The following is a 14,997-nucleotide window of genomic DNA, read 5'->3' as shown; positions in this document are numbered from 1 at the left end:
TCCAAATTTCAAAGCAAGCAAAGAATCAAGTGCACAATCACTTTCCCAGAATCTACAGTTCAGGAAGATTTCTGTAATACTCATAGACTTCTTACTTGGCACATCTCTGTCTTGCCCTCCTGATGCCTTCTACTTCCCTAGCAAGCAAATGCCACAAATCTGTTACAGATATTGTAAACAAATAAAATCTGGAAGGAAAGATTTGGATGCCTTATTTAACAAAACTTATTCCTCCTTATTAAGGAGTTAAAATAGACACCTCAAGCTTCAGAGAGAGAAATAAAGGAGTTCTCTTAATGCAGTGATAAAGGACAGCTCTTCACATTCCTTCCCCAAAACCAAGCCCTGCACCCAAGCTGACAAGGAGGGATAATTCAGTGTCAAGGTGCTCAAATAGGTCCCTCATGTGCCCTTGTCTGATCCACTCAAAGCAGGCTCAGTGATGAGGTCAGACCAGGCTGCTCAGGCTCTGTCCAGTCATTTTTATGCAGTTGTACAAGTAAATATTAAAGTATATTTCTACATCCCAGATCATTTACATTTTTCATGCTTCTTGCTTTCTTAACATATTTTGTACTTCTCAGAAAATAGAATGAAAAAAGTTTCTATCATACAGACTTTGTAACACACACTTATTGAAACACCAGCCAGAACCAGCATGCCCAGAACTAATGATAATTGTGAAAGCATAAAGGTTCATATGCATTCACTTAGAAAAAATTACACCTTAGTCAGTAATGTACTTTGAATTAGTAAGGTACTTGTAGAAATAATGGTACCTCAAAAGTCAGTTTATGATCCTGTGAAATTCAACACTTGGCTGAGACCAGATAGGACTGCAGCACAAAACCCATCAGCACAAAGGAGTCTTGCTTTGGAAACATAAAAATTTAATGCATTCCAAGCATACATTTGGTTCTGGATGGATGTCCAACCTTTTAGCTGAAATATGTGTCTATAAACAGTAACATTTTCATTTCTATCTGACTGGAATGCTTCCAGAAGAAATTAAGAAGGACAGTTTTAAGAATAGCATTTGGGTTTAGGCTGGCTCCAATAATGAGAATTCAGGATGCTTTAAAGCAAACAGTTACTAAAAAATGTGAACATGGCAGAAATAAAATTATTAAGATCTCAAAGTCTGCATATTCATACCCTGCAATATTAGTACCACATACAAATATTTAGGAGGACTTTTATTAAATTGTCTATGCCCTCCAACACTTTAATACATTTATTTAATATATATTTGTCCACCTTGGAGTGTAACAGATACCTTCCTAACTTAGCCTATTTTTTCCTTCATCCTAGTATACTAAAATAAGTAGACAAGCCAAAGCAATTGTGGCATATGCTTCGTTTGATACATGTGGGTGGAAAGGGAGAAATCAGATTGTGCCAACTGCAAAAGGACAGTGCCAGCTGGGAAAGCAGCATTGCTCTCATGCTGATAAGGAAACAGCACCAAACAGAGGAAAGAGAATTACAGCTAAAGGTCAACCTCCCTTTCCTTTAAAAGATATTCAAAGAGTCTGTTTGGTCTCTGCTTTTTAAGTATTCAGAACAAATTTAGAACTTTTTTTTAGAAGCACTGCAGAACACACTTATCTTCTACACACTGCTAACAGACTTTGTTCATAAATACTGCAACAAATCTAGGCATTTCATAAATAAACTAATTTTTATTCATAAGTAAAAAGCAACATTCAATTGTCACCTGTTTTGTCTTTCAATATTTTGTAGCTCCCTGTGGTCCCTTTTCAGGTGTTTGGTCAAAGATGTAAAGTATTCCTTCAACAAATTCTGGAAGGGCTGCTGTTTCTCTGGGCTAATTATCTCACTAGGAGGAAAGCTCAAGTTAAACTTCTCTGCAACAGTTTTTACCTTCCTTGGTACCAAACCAGCAATGTCATCTCCACAGTGTCGACAAAAGCTGATAACCACAGAAACGTGAGTGTGGGATTCTCGGTCAGCGTTAATAATATTTTTAAGCTGCTCATAGATTAAAGACAAACCTTCCTTGTCAGTGAAAATCCCAACTATTGTCAATTCTGCAATGAAACGCAAATCAGTTCTTAACTTGGTAATGTTGGGAGTCTTCTCTTCTTTCCTTGCTTCAAAATGTTTTTTCCAAGCCTGAAGTAACGAAGGAGCAAAATCAGCGTATCGCTGGTGAAAGAGGGAACACAAGTGCACAGCGCAGTTCACGTCTGATATTTTCAGTTTGGCCTCCACAATAGAAGCCACTGCTTCTGCAATGTATTTGCTTAAATTCAGGCTATTAAAGTCATGGGACAAGGAGTCCCTTTGTTGCTCTGTAATGGTTTTTAGCTTCTTAACAAAAGCTGTGTTCTTCTTCAGACTGGAGTCCAGTCTGCTGAAGAAGTTTTCCTCCGGACGACTCTCCGGCGCGTTCTGGTTTTTGCTGCGCAGCTCTTTTCTTGCCTGATGGCGCTCCCAAGCCTCCTGATGGAGCTGATGTGCTTCCTCCTTCTCCCTGTGAGACATAAAAATTACTCATTTTTGTTATGGAGCCCTCATCTCAGAGTATCAGTACAAAGGAAAAAAGGTCACAGTTGGGAAACCTTCAGGAGTTCTAACACAGTTTCACCTTACTCTCTTCTTTAATATCTACTAAGCTAATCCTAGAAAGCTAAAGCATCTGCTTCAGAAATTCTGTTTAATTTTTGTGTTGCAAAGGGCAAGTACTACTGGTTACAAAACAAAATTTCTCAAATATTTCTATGCAGAACATATTAATCCCAACAGACTTGGAAAATATAAACAAGAAACTTCATTTACTACTGATGAAGTTCCCACAGAAGAGGAAACAGCCTTTCAAAAGGTTACTGTATTAGACATTAAAGGAAAATCTTCTATTGCCAGACTACTGAAATTACACAGGAAGTTTGGAATAGGTGAAATTTATGTGTCCCAGCTAGAATTTGGCTATGACATTGCCTCAATCTTACAAGGGAAGTATTTCAGACCTATAAAGATGCCACCTTCAGCACTGTACTATGGCTGGATAACATACTAAGAAACATGGTCTTGGTAATATCACACATTAAACTGCCAGGCTACATTCTGAGTTTGCCATCCAGGTATCAGTTGTCTATGATTGATTAAAAGTCATTTCTCACATCAAATTTGCTCCTGTTATGTAAGATCTGTAGACCTGTTAAGTTTTGGACAGTAACACTTCACCTTGAATGCATCTGTGCTTCTTTATTACCTGATTTGGGCTGGGACAGAATTAATTTTCTTCAGAGTATCCTGTATGGGGCTGTGCTTTGGATTTGTGCTGGAATCAGTGCTGATAACACAGGGGTGTTTTCACTATTTCTAGGATGGGCTTACACGTGGTCAAGGCCTTTTCTGCTCCACACCCCACCCCACCCCACCCCACCAAGGAGGAGTCTGGCACTGCACAAGGAGCTGGGAGGGAACACAGCCAGAGCAGCTGACCCCAACTAAGCCAAGGGATGTCTCAGTCCCTTTGACACCATGGCCAATCCATAAATCTGGGGCAAGAAGGAAGGAGAGGGATGATAGGAGTGATGGTGTTTGTCTTCCCAAGTCACTGCTAACATTTGAGGGAGCCCTGCTGTCCTGGGGAGTGCTGGGGAAGTGGGGAATGAATTCCTTGTTTTGGTTTGCTTGCCTGCACAGCTCCTGCTTTACCCATTGAACTGTTTTTATGTCAACCCACGAGATTTTCTCACTTTTCTGATTCTCTTCCCCATCCTGTTGAGGGGAGGGAGTGGCTGTGTGGGGCTGATGCTAGCTGGGGTTAAATCACAACATTTACTCAAGTACAATTGTGCTCTCCATGGTCATCACATGCAGAACATTATCAAACCCCCATAACAGAGACCAAAGTAACAGAGGTTACAAGTGAACACTCAAAACCTCTTAGAAGGCACAAAGCCCAATCAGACAGGCATGTAAAATTTATAACACTACATGCAACTTATTCAAAGTAACTCCAACACTTCATCTTTTCTAACTGACCACAATCCTGATAACAGAACTCCAGCATTTGGCCCAATTAAACCTTTAAAAGATAACTTACTTCAGTTGAGCAGCTTCTTCTTCTTGTTTCTTTTTTTCTTCCTCCTCTTGTTTCTTTTTCTCCTCTTCTTCAAGTTTCTTTTTTTCTTCTTCTTCTTTCTTCTTTTGCTCCTCTTCTGCCTTTACTTTATCCTCCTCTTTTTTCTTCCGCTCCTTGTCTTCCTTCTTTCTTTTATCCTCTTCCATTTTTTTCTTTTTATCTTCAGGAACCTTTAAAGTCTCTCTCTTCATACCAACCTTCACATCTTCTTTTGGCTTCTCCCTGGTGCTCACTGGTCGCCTTTCACTAAATTCTTTTTCTTTATTATTTAACTGAGATTCTTTTTCTTCCATATTTGCTGGCTTTTTGCGCTCAGCTGGCATTGTGTTACCCAGGCAAACCTGCAGAAGCACAGGAAAACAAGTACTTTTAAATTGCTGTTGATATTTTAGTCATTTTTCACAGCCCACCCATATTCACTTAACTCACAAATGCGTGACTCATCAAAATAAAGGTTTTCTTGAACTAAGGAATAGACCTGACAAGTAAAAACAAATCATTTTGTAAGCATGTTGTTCTGCAAAGTTGTCTTCAGCATGAATTGTGAAACAGAAGCATCTTGAAGTTTCTACAACCCATGGAATTTAAGATCTTGAACATAAACAAGTCCATCTGGAAGAAAATAATTCAAAACTGATGAAAACAAAGTACCCCAAACTCAAAAATAAGTACATGCTTGATCCATCAGCATGCATCTGCTCATCACTGACCTTTCTACACATCTCCCAAGAACACTCCCCCTTCCACTACCACAACTTAGGACACATAGGATAATGCAGGTTAGATGGGACCTTAAGTGATTCATCCTCCTGCTCAAAGCAGGGTCAGTAATGAGATCAGACAAGACTGTTCCAGTCCTGAAAATATCAAGGAGAGAAACTGCACAACTCCTCTGGCCAACCTGCCCCAGTGCTGGATTATCCTCACTGTGAAAAGGATTTTCAACTTGCTTCCTTGTTTCCTCACCCCTCCCAGATGTCCCCAGCATCTCCAGCACTCAGCACAGGCAGCAGCTGAAGAGCACAGTGCTGACTAAGCTGGATGCACAAACCTCCCTGCCGGCAGAGCAAACGGAAATAATATCACAAAGGCTGTGATTATCAAGACTTAGCAAAGGCTACAATTTCTCTCTCCTTCTACTCAACCAACATTTTTGTAGGAGCTTTAGCCTCTTTGGGGTTTCCAGTCCTCCAAGCTTTGGTTTCATTTGGACAAGGACACAAAAGGTAATGCATATTGAACACAAAAGGGTAAAACCACAGGACAATTTTGATTAGGAGGAAAGCGAGACAAGCACCTACTTCAGGCCTCTGCTCCAAGCAGATCCAAGCAGATCAGAGGCTTGGCTAAGGCTTTAGTGTCTCCAGGAATAGAGAAGCAATGGTCCCTTCTGGGCTCACAGAGAAAAAGCTTTTCCTGATACCAGCCTGGAAATTGCCATGCCCCATATTGTATTTATTTCTTTTCATCCTATCCCTGCACAGCCTGGGGGAGAAGCCAGCTTCATCTTCACTATGCTCTCCCATTAGGTTGTTTTAAGACAGGAATAAGATTTCCCCCACTTTTCTTACAGATCAAGAACCCAGTTCTCTGTGTTTCTCCTCAGATATCATGTCCTCCAGCCTCCCCATGGTCTTGGTGATCTTCTAACAGACTTATTTCAGTGTGTCAATGCCATTGTTGGGAACAGAGAACCCACAGCTGGATGTGTAAATGCTGAGCAGAGGGGGGAGACTCACCTTCAGCCTTACTGTCAACTCCTGGTACCACAGCCTGGAATGCAAGGGCATTCTGCTGACTCCTGCCCGGGGCAGGGGGGCCAGGCAGGACCATGAGAGGCAATTACAACCACCAGGCTTTTACTTCAGGCTAAATTAATTTCTTAACACCAAAAATAATTTTCACATACTTGCATGCTTCAAGTTAAATGCATGCATAGGTAGGACTGATAGGACACCACTGCATGTGATGCCTTTTGAAGAGCCATCACTTTGTTTTTCTTAGTAACACCAGTTTGATTCCCAATGGCCACCCCTACTTTTGCCTAACATTTTACTCTGGATTATGAAAACATCCTAGATTTACCAATTCCCTGCATCTACTCAGAGTGGATAATGAGACACCTGCATTTCAATCTCATGTAGAGTGCTTCTGGTATTAATGTTAACTAATTTGCAATATGTTTATAAATAAATAAATACATTTATAAATAAATCTTCACAATAAAGATGTTTCTTAATAAGCATTGGACATTCCCCCTGCCATCTCCCAAACAATAAAATGAGATATTTATATACTGTCTATCCCACCAGATGAAACTGTATTAGAATATTTAAGGTGCTCATCCATTTTTCTGAAGAAAAATGGTGTGCAAAAATTTACAGAATGAGTACTCACACCTGGGCAGTGACAACCTAGCAATGGGGAGCCTATTCATGACTTGGCCTCTGGCAGCAGCTGGCAACAGCACCAATAGGGAAATGTCTCTGACAGGGACTTATGGAAATCAAATCAGCATTGCTTAAACAAGCACACTTGGCTCCCTAATGCATGTCTACAACTCTAAAATTTCAGAACTATTTGAATTCCAAAAATACTGCTCTTAAAACAGTATTATTATGAAATCAGTACTTAACCAAAGAGGGAAGGGGTCGCCTGTGTTTAAAGAAATGCTGGAACAGCATGTCACAATCCCAATACTCTGAACAAGTAACTTTTAACAGCAGGGTCATTTACCAACAGGGTCATTCCTACTCTTACTAAATTTAGGAACTCAGAATTCTGTTTTAAAGATGTATCTGATGCTTCCTTGTATAAAAGCAAACCTGAGAAGATGGGATAAAAAGAAAAGGGAGGGAGCATCATTTGGCACGTTATGGTTTTGACCACAAGGCAGTATTGTCCACTTTTTCCCAATGAACAACGGAGTCCAAAAAAACCCCAAAAATCTCATTTTACAGCAGCATTCTGTTCTGTATCCCAGAACAGGTATGCTGCAATCCTTCTCACTACCCACTACGTGTACAGCTCCTTATCTCCCCAACCTTTCCGATGGCTCTGCCAGCTCGTTCGCGCCGACACCAAAGGCCCGAGGGCACAGGAGGCGGTGCTGCCGCTGCCTCCAGCTCCAGCCGGGCTGATGCAGCGCGCAGCTCCAGCCAGGCGGAGCTCCCAGCGGCACAGAGCCCCCCTGGCAGGGCTAGGACTGTCCCACAAGGAACTTTCCCAAAAGCTGGGGGAAGCAGGGAAAAACGGGAACGGCTGGCTCACCTGGGCCTCATCTCCATAGGAAACAAGGCTGAAGATGGCATGGAAACATTTATTCTATTTAATAGCTCACATTTACATTCATGCACTGATGAAAAGGCATAGTAATGATGTGAACTCCATAAGCAAACAGACAGGACAAACCAGCACTCACACCAGAAAATTGGGAAGGACAGAGAAAACAGAGACAAGACAAACATCCCTGTGCCTTTGGACTCCTGGCAGCCAATTTCCATAGTGACACTTGCATCCTTTAACACTCCTTCTTCTCAGTTCCAGCACCTACAGACAACATGTTTGTAGAGGGAACTATTTCTCTTAGTTTTTCAATATTTGATGTACAATGACTTATTTGCAGTTAAGTCAATTTTTATTATACTTAAGTTTCTACTTTTTTTAACAATAATCTTCAAATTTTAAAGAATGGGACTGGGTTCCTGATACTCTTGAGCTCAGAGACTTAGGAAATAGTTTTGAAAATATAGAAGTAACATTTAAGAAAAACCATCTATGTTATTTACTCTTGAGGAAAGCAGAGAGTAATGTAAGGTATTCAGCATCATTAATCTACTCACAATTCAGAATAAAAAAATTAACAGCAACACCTTGGCGCTCAAAGCAATACTCTCAGGTCAATAAAAACAGTCTACTCTCAAACCCTGAAGTAATATGATCCAGAATCTCTATCCTTGCAACCATAAGTATGAGAGAAGGAAATACAGCTCTATTAAACTAAACACAATGAAATTTTTCACTAGAAATTAAATGGATTACATAAGTCTTCTTTTCTGCAGCTACTCTTATTACAAAAGAGATGTGGGAGATAATGAATGTAGGCAAGGTGTCTCACCTCTGGCTGAAAAATCTCAAAGAGCAACAAACTCCTCCATCACTAGTTATCACACTACTAGAAGGTTGTAAATTTCAAAAACTGAAATTCAATTAAGGTTCTCTTAACGCAAGGGAAGGTGCATAAGAAAAATACCCAGGTCAGTGAGGAGAAAATAAACTTACAGGTTTGGGAAAATGAGACACAGCACAAAAAAAAAAAAAAAAAAACCAAAAACCGTAGTGCAGAGAGAGAGGAGTCCCCACACAGGTGGCAGGGAAGGTTCACAGAATCACAGAATATCCTGACTCAGAAAGGCCCCACAAGGATCATCGAAGTCCAACTACTGTCACTGCACAGGACATCCCCAAGAGTCACACCGTGTACCTGAGCACATTGTCCAAACACTTCTGGAGTTCTGACAGGCTCGGTGCTGTGACCTCTTCCCTGGGGAGCCTGTTCCAGCGCCCAACCACCCTCTGGGTGAAGAATCTTTTCCTGATATCCCACCTAAACCTCCCCTGACACAACTTCAGGCCACTGACACATCTTCTGGCCGGCCTGCCGAACAGCCGGGCACTTTTACTTTCGCTTCTATACCTCTCGGGGAGAATGTTTTGCTGCCAAACTCGCAGGAACGCTCTTTCCACCATGAAACAGAGGCCTAGAGACAAGGCACTAAGTCCAGAAAGACTCCTTGGCTACCACCCCAATGCCCGCTCGCAGCTCTCCCGCAGCCCGGGCCCTTTCCCGGATGGCACCAGCAGCTCGGCACCAGCAGCTTCCGCTTCTCTCCCGGCCTCCCTCTCCCAGCGCTCCCAGGCACCGCCACCCGAGCCTTCCCTACTCCGAGCCCCACGGCCCCTCCGTCTCCGGAACCCCCCTCCCCATGGCCCCGCCAGGCCCCTGTGCCCTCCTCCCCCCGTCCCCGAGACCCCTTCCCCACACACGCCCCGGCACCGCCCTCCCGTCCCGTCGGTGCCCGCGGTACCTGTGCCCGGTGCCGACATGGGCCCGCCCGGCGCCGCCGCCGCCGCCGCCTCCTCTTTCTCCTCCGCCCCTCCGAGGCCCCCGAGCGCTTCTCCCCTCACGGCGACCGGGCCGCCGCCGCGCTGCCTGACCCACGGCGCTGCCCCGACCGAGCCCTCCACGCCCGCCCCGCCACGCCCGGGCGCGAAGGGAGGAGCGGCGCCGCTTCAGGGCGGCGGAGCCGCGGCTGCGGGCGGCGCGGAGCGGCGCTCCCCGAGGGACGGGGGTTAGGCAGCGCGGAGGGCAGCCCCGCGCGGGGTCCTGCCGGCGGACGGGTTACCGGGAGTGCGGAGGCGGAAGGGGAAGAGGAACGGGAACGGGAATGGGAAGGGAAGAGGAAAAGGGTTCGGCCCCGCGTCCCTCCCAGCGGCAGGGAAGGGGGAAATAGCCTCTGAATGTCGCTTCCTTGGTGGCCTCAGCGCACGGCTCGGCTTGTGGAGCCGCGTGACGTCACGGCGGTGACGTGTCTGTGCCGTCATGTGGCGGGTGGTGCCCTCCCTCCGGTGTCACCGTGATAAAACATTGGGGTGACAGTGTCCGAATACCAAATTTCTGCCTCAGGGTGGCTTCACGGGGGGGGCGCGCGTTAGTGTGCCCAGCTCTGGGCTCCTCAGCACAAGGGAGACGCTGCAGAGGGTCCGGCGGAGCCACAGGGATGAGGAGGCCTCTGGAGCATCTCTCTGTGAGGAGAGACTGCGGGAGCTGGGCCTGGCCAGTCTGGAGAAGAGAAGACTGAGAGGGCGTTTCATTAATGCCATAAATGTCTCCAAGGCAGGTGCTAAGAGCCTGGAGCCTGGCTCATCTCAGTGGTGCTAAGTGACAGAACAACACTTGTAGCCATGATGTTTTCTGAAAAATCCTTTCCTTAGGATTTTTTCTCCTGAGAAGCTGAGAGGCCTCAGAAACAAAATTTAAATAATGATTATTTGCTGCTGCAGAATGCAACAGGTGGATCTGTGCTTGGTCCATGTTGGTTGTTTCTGATTAATGGCCAACACAGTCCAGCTGTTTCAGACTGGAGAGTCATGAGCTTTTGTTATCATTCCATTCCTACCTTTCCTTTCAAGCCTTCCGATGAACCGTTTCTCTATTCTTTTACTATAGTTTTAGTATAATATATATATCATAAAATAATAAACCAGCCTTCTGAAACATGGAGTCAACATTCTCATCTCTTCCCTGGTCCTGGGACCCCTGTGAACACCACCACACACCCATTCTGTGGTTCTGTCATTGGATGTCTTTTCTAGCTAAATTTGGTCTCTCTGCCCTCTAGTCCTGTCACTGTCCCCACCTGGACATCTGAGGATATTTCACAGTGGTGAATTTAGTGCAACTCCCAGGTTTGTTGGAAAGGCTCTCTGCCTGCAGTTCTGGGCACACCATCACTTCTTGGGCAACTCTAAAGCTGCCTAAGCTGGAAAAAGCTGGCACGGCCCAGATTGCAGAGTGGGAATCTGGTGTTTATTTTACGTTTTGAATCCAGGTTCTGACAGAAGCTTTTAGGTTGGGAAAGCCTTTACACCCCTCTGGGCTTAGATCAAGCCTTCAGCAATACTGGACTTCGACAGCAGGCACAGGCCTGGGTGTACATAATGAGGTTATTAAACTGTTAAAGTTGCTTTTTACTCAGAGGCAAGAGTCAGCCCCAACAGAAGACACTGTTTACTGATGCAGAGCTTTAGGTGTGTTCTGCCAGCTGGTACAGGACTAGACAGGTTGTTTTGGGTTTTTTTTTTCCCCAGGGAAGAGCTCTCCTCCCTGCTGTTTAACTTCATTGTTCATTTTGCAGACATATCTAAAAATCTCTTTCTGGACAAGTTTGAAAGGATGGAGTCGTGCTTGTTACTGGCATAGATCATGCACATGTCCCAGCTCATAAAGATCTCATTTGCTTGCCAAAATATCTTAAACTACCAAGTTGATTCAACTGAATCAATGGAGTGGAGAAGATCCATGGCAGAACATAGTAAAAAGAGGGAGAGAAAATCCATGTTGGTGTTGGCACTTTATTTTCCAAAGGCACCAATCCTTTGGCCTGTCAGGGGGTGCCTTTGAATTTCTCTTTTTAGGGGGAATTGGGTTATACTTGGGTTAAGTGTCAGTGGCACTGGCATTACATCAAGAGATGTTGGCTTATTTTCTTCTGAAGCACAATGCTGCTGCCCTTTCCAACATGAATAAAAAGTACAATCACTACAGTTTGAAAGGAAAGCAAAATCTCCTTTTGTGTTTATACCACACTCCCACATCTACAATTATGTTGGAGCTCTCTCTTGTAAAGGCCATGCAAGCAAACTTCAGAAAACTTTTCCTTCTAAAGTACCTGTTTCATTTGTGCACATACTAATCCAGCTTTTGTACTGATTTACCAAAACCAAAACCAGGTAGATGTTTCCTAAATCTCAGACATAATGCATGTCTTTTTTTTTTTATTCCTGAAGCTCTTCTTCCCAATTTTTTTTATATGTTTCCTCAATTACTGGCTCCAAACATGCACACAGTATTCAAATTGTGCCAAATACTGGCCTAATGTAGAATCTGTAGGTGTCCTCTAGATTTCCTTGCAGCCAAATCCAGCAAAGTATCTTCTTTTCTGAGTGAGTGGATATTCACATAATTCTTTTAGACTCACCTGATTTTTTCTCATGATTTTTGGAGATTATTTATAGCCACTGTTTCCTGGAAAGGAGCTACATTTTAGTGCACATACTCTTTCAATGTGTGCAAGCTTTCACCTCATCCTGTTAAAACAAATCATGTTTGCTTATCTCCATCTTCATCCTATTAAAATAAACCATGTTTGCTTATCTCCATCTTGACTCTCACATTCAAGGTAACCTCTCCTCACCACTTACCTCCAGCTGACAAACTTCATCAGCTCTCAAGGTGTGGGCAGCTTTTTTGGGTTGATCTAACTACTGAAGTGGCAAGGGGCATAATTCCTTTAGAAATATCCACAGTGCTGCTGATTTTCTATGCTGCCAGGTAGCCAGACTCTTACTATTCAGTATGCACAGCCTTGGTTTTGGGCATTTCTAGGATTTTTAGTGAGAGCATCATGTAGTACTGAATGAACCTCTCACAGGAGCCTTCTCTAGGACAGGCTTTGTGCCAGAAGAGCCAGGCTGGGAGAGTCACTTTGCCCACGCCCTCAGCAGTGGTGTTTCTGCTGGCACAGGTACCACCTTCTCACATTTAGACATCAATCAAAGTCAACAAAACCTTTCCTTGACCTAGATAAAGCTACAGCAATGCTTTTGTCACGTGTAATCATGTCCTACACAAGATGATTATGTTGGCAAATCTGTAAAGTACTTTAAATCTTTATTAACCGGATTTTGATTCACATAAAAACCCTAACAAGTTGACTTGATGAGATATATATTTCAAAACTACCTGCTTAGACTTTCTTAAACTTCTATTAAGTGAACTTATATATACAAATATTCAGTTAGTTCTCTGAGATCCACATTGTGTGTCTGAAACATCTCATTGGAGAAACTGGAAATTTTTTAAAGTTCAAACCTATTCCTATCAATGCTAAATGGGAAATATTCAACTAACTGCCTATATGATTCAAAGCAAAACCACAGTGATATCTGCTGTTTGACTGGTATTTGTTTAAGAACTGTGGAAAAGTATTTCATCATCCTGCAATCTGCCTGCAACATTTGTCTTTTTCCCCAAGCACAGAAAGGAAATATTTAACTACATCAATGTTTTCTCCCTCTCCACTGTCAGCTTCAAAACAATCACATAATCTCGCAGCATTATTTTTAAGGTTCCTTCATTCTAATTGAAAAAAAATGAATATTCACAGCCACATTTCTACTATACTTCACTATATGGACCACATGTCCTCTGTCCTTCTGTCACTGTATCCTTTTGCCCTCCTTGCAGCATTAAGGGTCATTTTTTTTTAAATATGCATTTAAATATGCACAAACCCAACCATGCAGGCCTCAAGGAACACAAGTGGCCCCTCTGCAAGAACTGTGACTATTATAAAATCCCAGACCAACTGGAACTGGTTCAGTTCTGAAATCCAGTTCCACTTGTTCCCAAGGCAAATATCATGGTTTGATCTGGACAAAAAATGCTCTTTGATTTCCTCATTGTGAAGGCTACAGGAGCACAACCAAGCCCATGGACAGGCAATTGCCAGTACCTCAGACCTTCATTCACACAAAGTTTGCAGAATCACAGAAAGGTTGAGTTTGGAAGGGACATTTAAAGATCAACTGGTGCAACCCCCTGGCACAGGCAGGGACACCTTCCACTATTTCAGGTTGATCAGAGCTCCATCCAACCTGTCCTTGGACACATCCACAGGTGAGGCATCCACAACTTCCCTGCTCAACCTGTTCTGGTATTTTACCATGCTCACAGCAAAGAACATTCTCCTAATACCTAACCTAAACCTAAACTCTCTTGGTTTGAAGCCATTCCTCCTTGTCCTGTCACTACATTCTCTTGTAAAAAAATCTGTCTCCATCTTTTCTTGCAGGTACTAGAAGGGTACAATTAAGTCACCTGGAAGCCTTCTCTTCTGCGGGCTGAATAATCCCAATTCCCTCAGCCTTTCTTCATAGGAATGGTGCTCCACCTCTCTAATCATCTTGGTGGCCTCCTCTGGATTCGCTCCAACAGGGCCGTGTCCCTCCTGTGCTGAGGACCCCAGAGCTGGATGCAGCCCTGCAGGTGGGGTCTCACCTGTGTAGAGTTGGAAGGGACCCCTGGAGACCATCCAGCCCAACCAAGGCAGGGTCACCTGGAGCAGGTGATGCAGGAACACATCCAGGTGAGTTGTTGGTGTCTCCACAGAGGGAGCCTCCACAACATCCCTGAGCAGCCTGTCCCAGTGCTCTGCCACCCTCAATGAAAAGTTCTCCTTCATGTTGCAGTTGTGAAATACAAAGCTGTGTTTCATGTCAGGAACATGCAGGCAATGTGTGTATTTGTGATCATATGTGTGGAGACTGACAATGGGACAGTTGTAAAGACGAATTCTAATAATAACTGAGGAAAGTAAAGCATGGAAGAAGGCCTTTGAACCTATCTTTTGTTCACAATTAACCTTAGTTGATTTAGGAGCATTTGAATTAAAGCGTTAAGGATGTTGCTCTTTGCTTGTAGTTAAGCCTTAAAGAGTTCTGCAATAATAACCTTTTGAAGTATAATTTTAGAATATTGCTTGTATCCTTGAAACTATAGCTTTGGAATATATATAAAGGAAACATGCTTATCTCATGCCTTAACAAAACAGAGAAAAGCAGCTTGAGAAAGGAAGATGAACATCAACTCAAGGATTTATAGTTTTGACCAAGAGAAGCTGGACATCACTGTTATGAGATTTATAGTCCTTGCAATTAAAAGGTGGACCCACATCTGGAGAGCGGGACTTCATCAGATGGGATTCATCTTTCTTCTTTTGGAAACTGGACCAGCACCATCTGGGGATACTCCTTTTTGGGATACATCCTGAGAAAAACTAAATAACAATAGTGTATAGAATTGTGATGTAAAAATTTGGAATAGAAACTGCTGATGAGTAAAAATTGGAATAGAAACTGCTGAGAAAGCTTATGAGTACCCCTGTAAACACCTGTAAGCCTCAATTATCGGTGTGCAGTTGGAGGGAAAACTTCCCCCACTGTACCCAGCGCTGTATTGCTCATACTTTAGCACATAAATTAATAAACTGATTGCTGCTTGAATATTGGCCTAGTCAAGCTTCTTATTTATAACACGGTGG

General features: G+C 43.4%; 1 protein-coding gene across 4 annotated transcripts in view; it reads right to left on the bottom strand.

Annotated features, from left to right (window-relative positions):
• UPF2 (UPF2 regulator of nonsense mediated mRNA decay) overlaps window positions 1-9,664 on the bottom strand; it is a 54,116-nt gene extending 44,452 nt beyond the window's left edge. For 2 of the 4 annotated variants that reach the window (XM_071424099.1, XM_071424102.1), the window contains exons 1-3: window positions 9,202-9,664; window positions 4,076-4,455; window positions 1,718-2,497 (exon numbers count right to left, since the gene is read on the bottom strand). In XM_071424099.1, the coding sequence (XP_071280200.1) occupies window positions 1,718-2,497; window positions 4,076-4,437 (1,142 nt within the window). In that variant the 5' untranslated portion in view covers window positions 4,438-4,455; window positions 9,202-9,664. Of the gene's footprint in view, window positions 1-1,717; window positions 2,498-4,075; window positions 4,456-8,597; window positions 8,965-9,201 lie in introns of those variants that run through there. The other 2 variants (XM_071424101.1, XM_071424100.1) reach the window with 2 other exon arrangements.
• Between the last annotated feature and the right edge of the window lie 5,333 nt (window positions 9,665-14,997).

This window comes from Agelaius tricolor, unplaced genomic scaffold (genome assembly GCF_023055355.1).
Source record: "Agelaius tricolor isolate 1412-34295 unplaced genomic scaffold, bAgeTri1.0.p SCAF_3, whole genome shotgun sequence".
Lineage (NCBI taxonomy): Eukaryota > Metazoa > Chordata > Aves > Passeriformes > Icteridae > Agelaius > Agelaius tricolor.
This window is presented reverse-complemented; position numbering and strand designations above follow the sequence as displayed.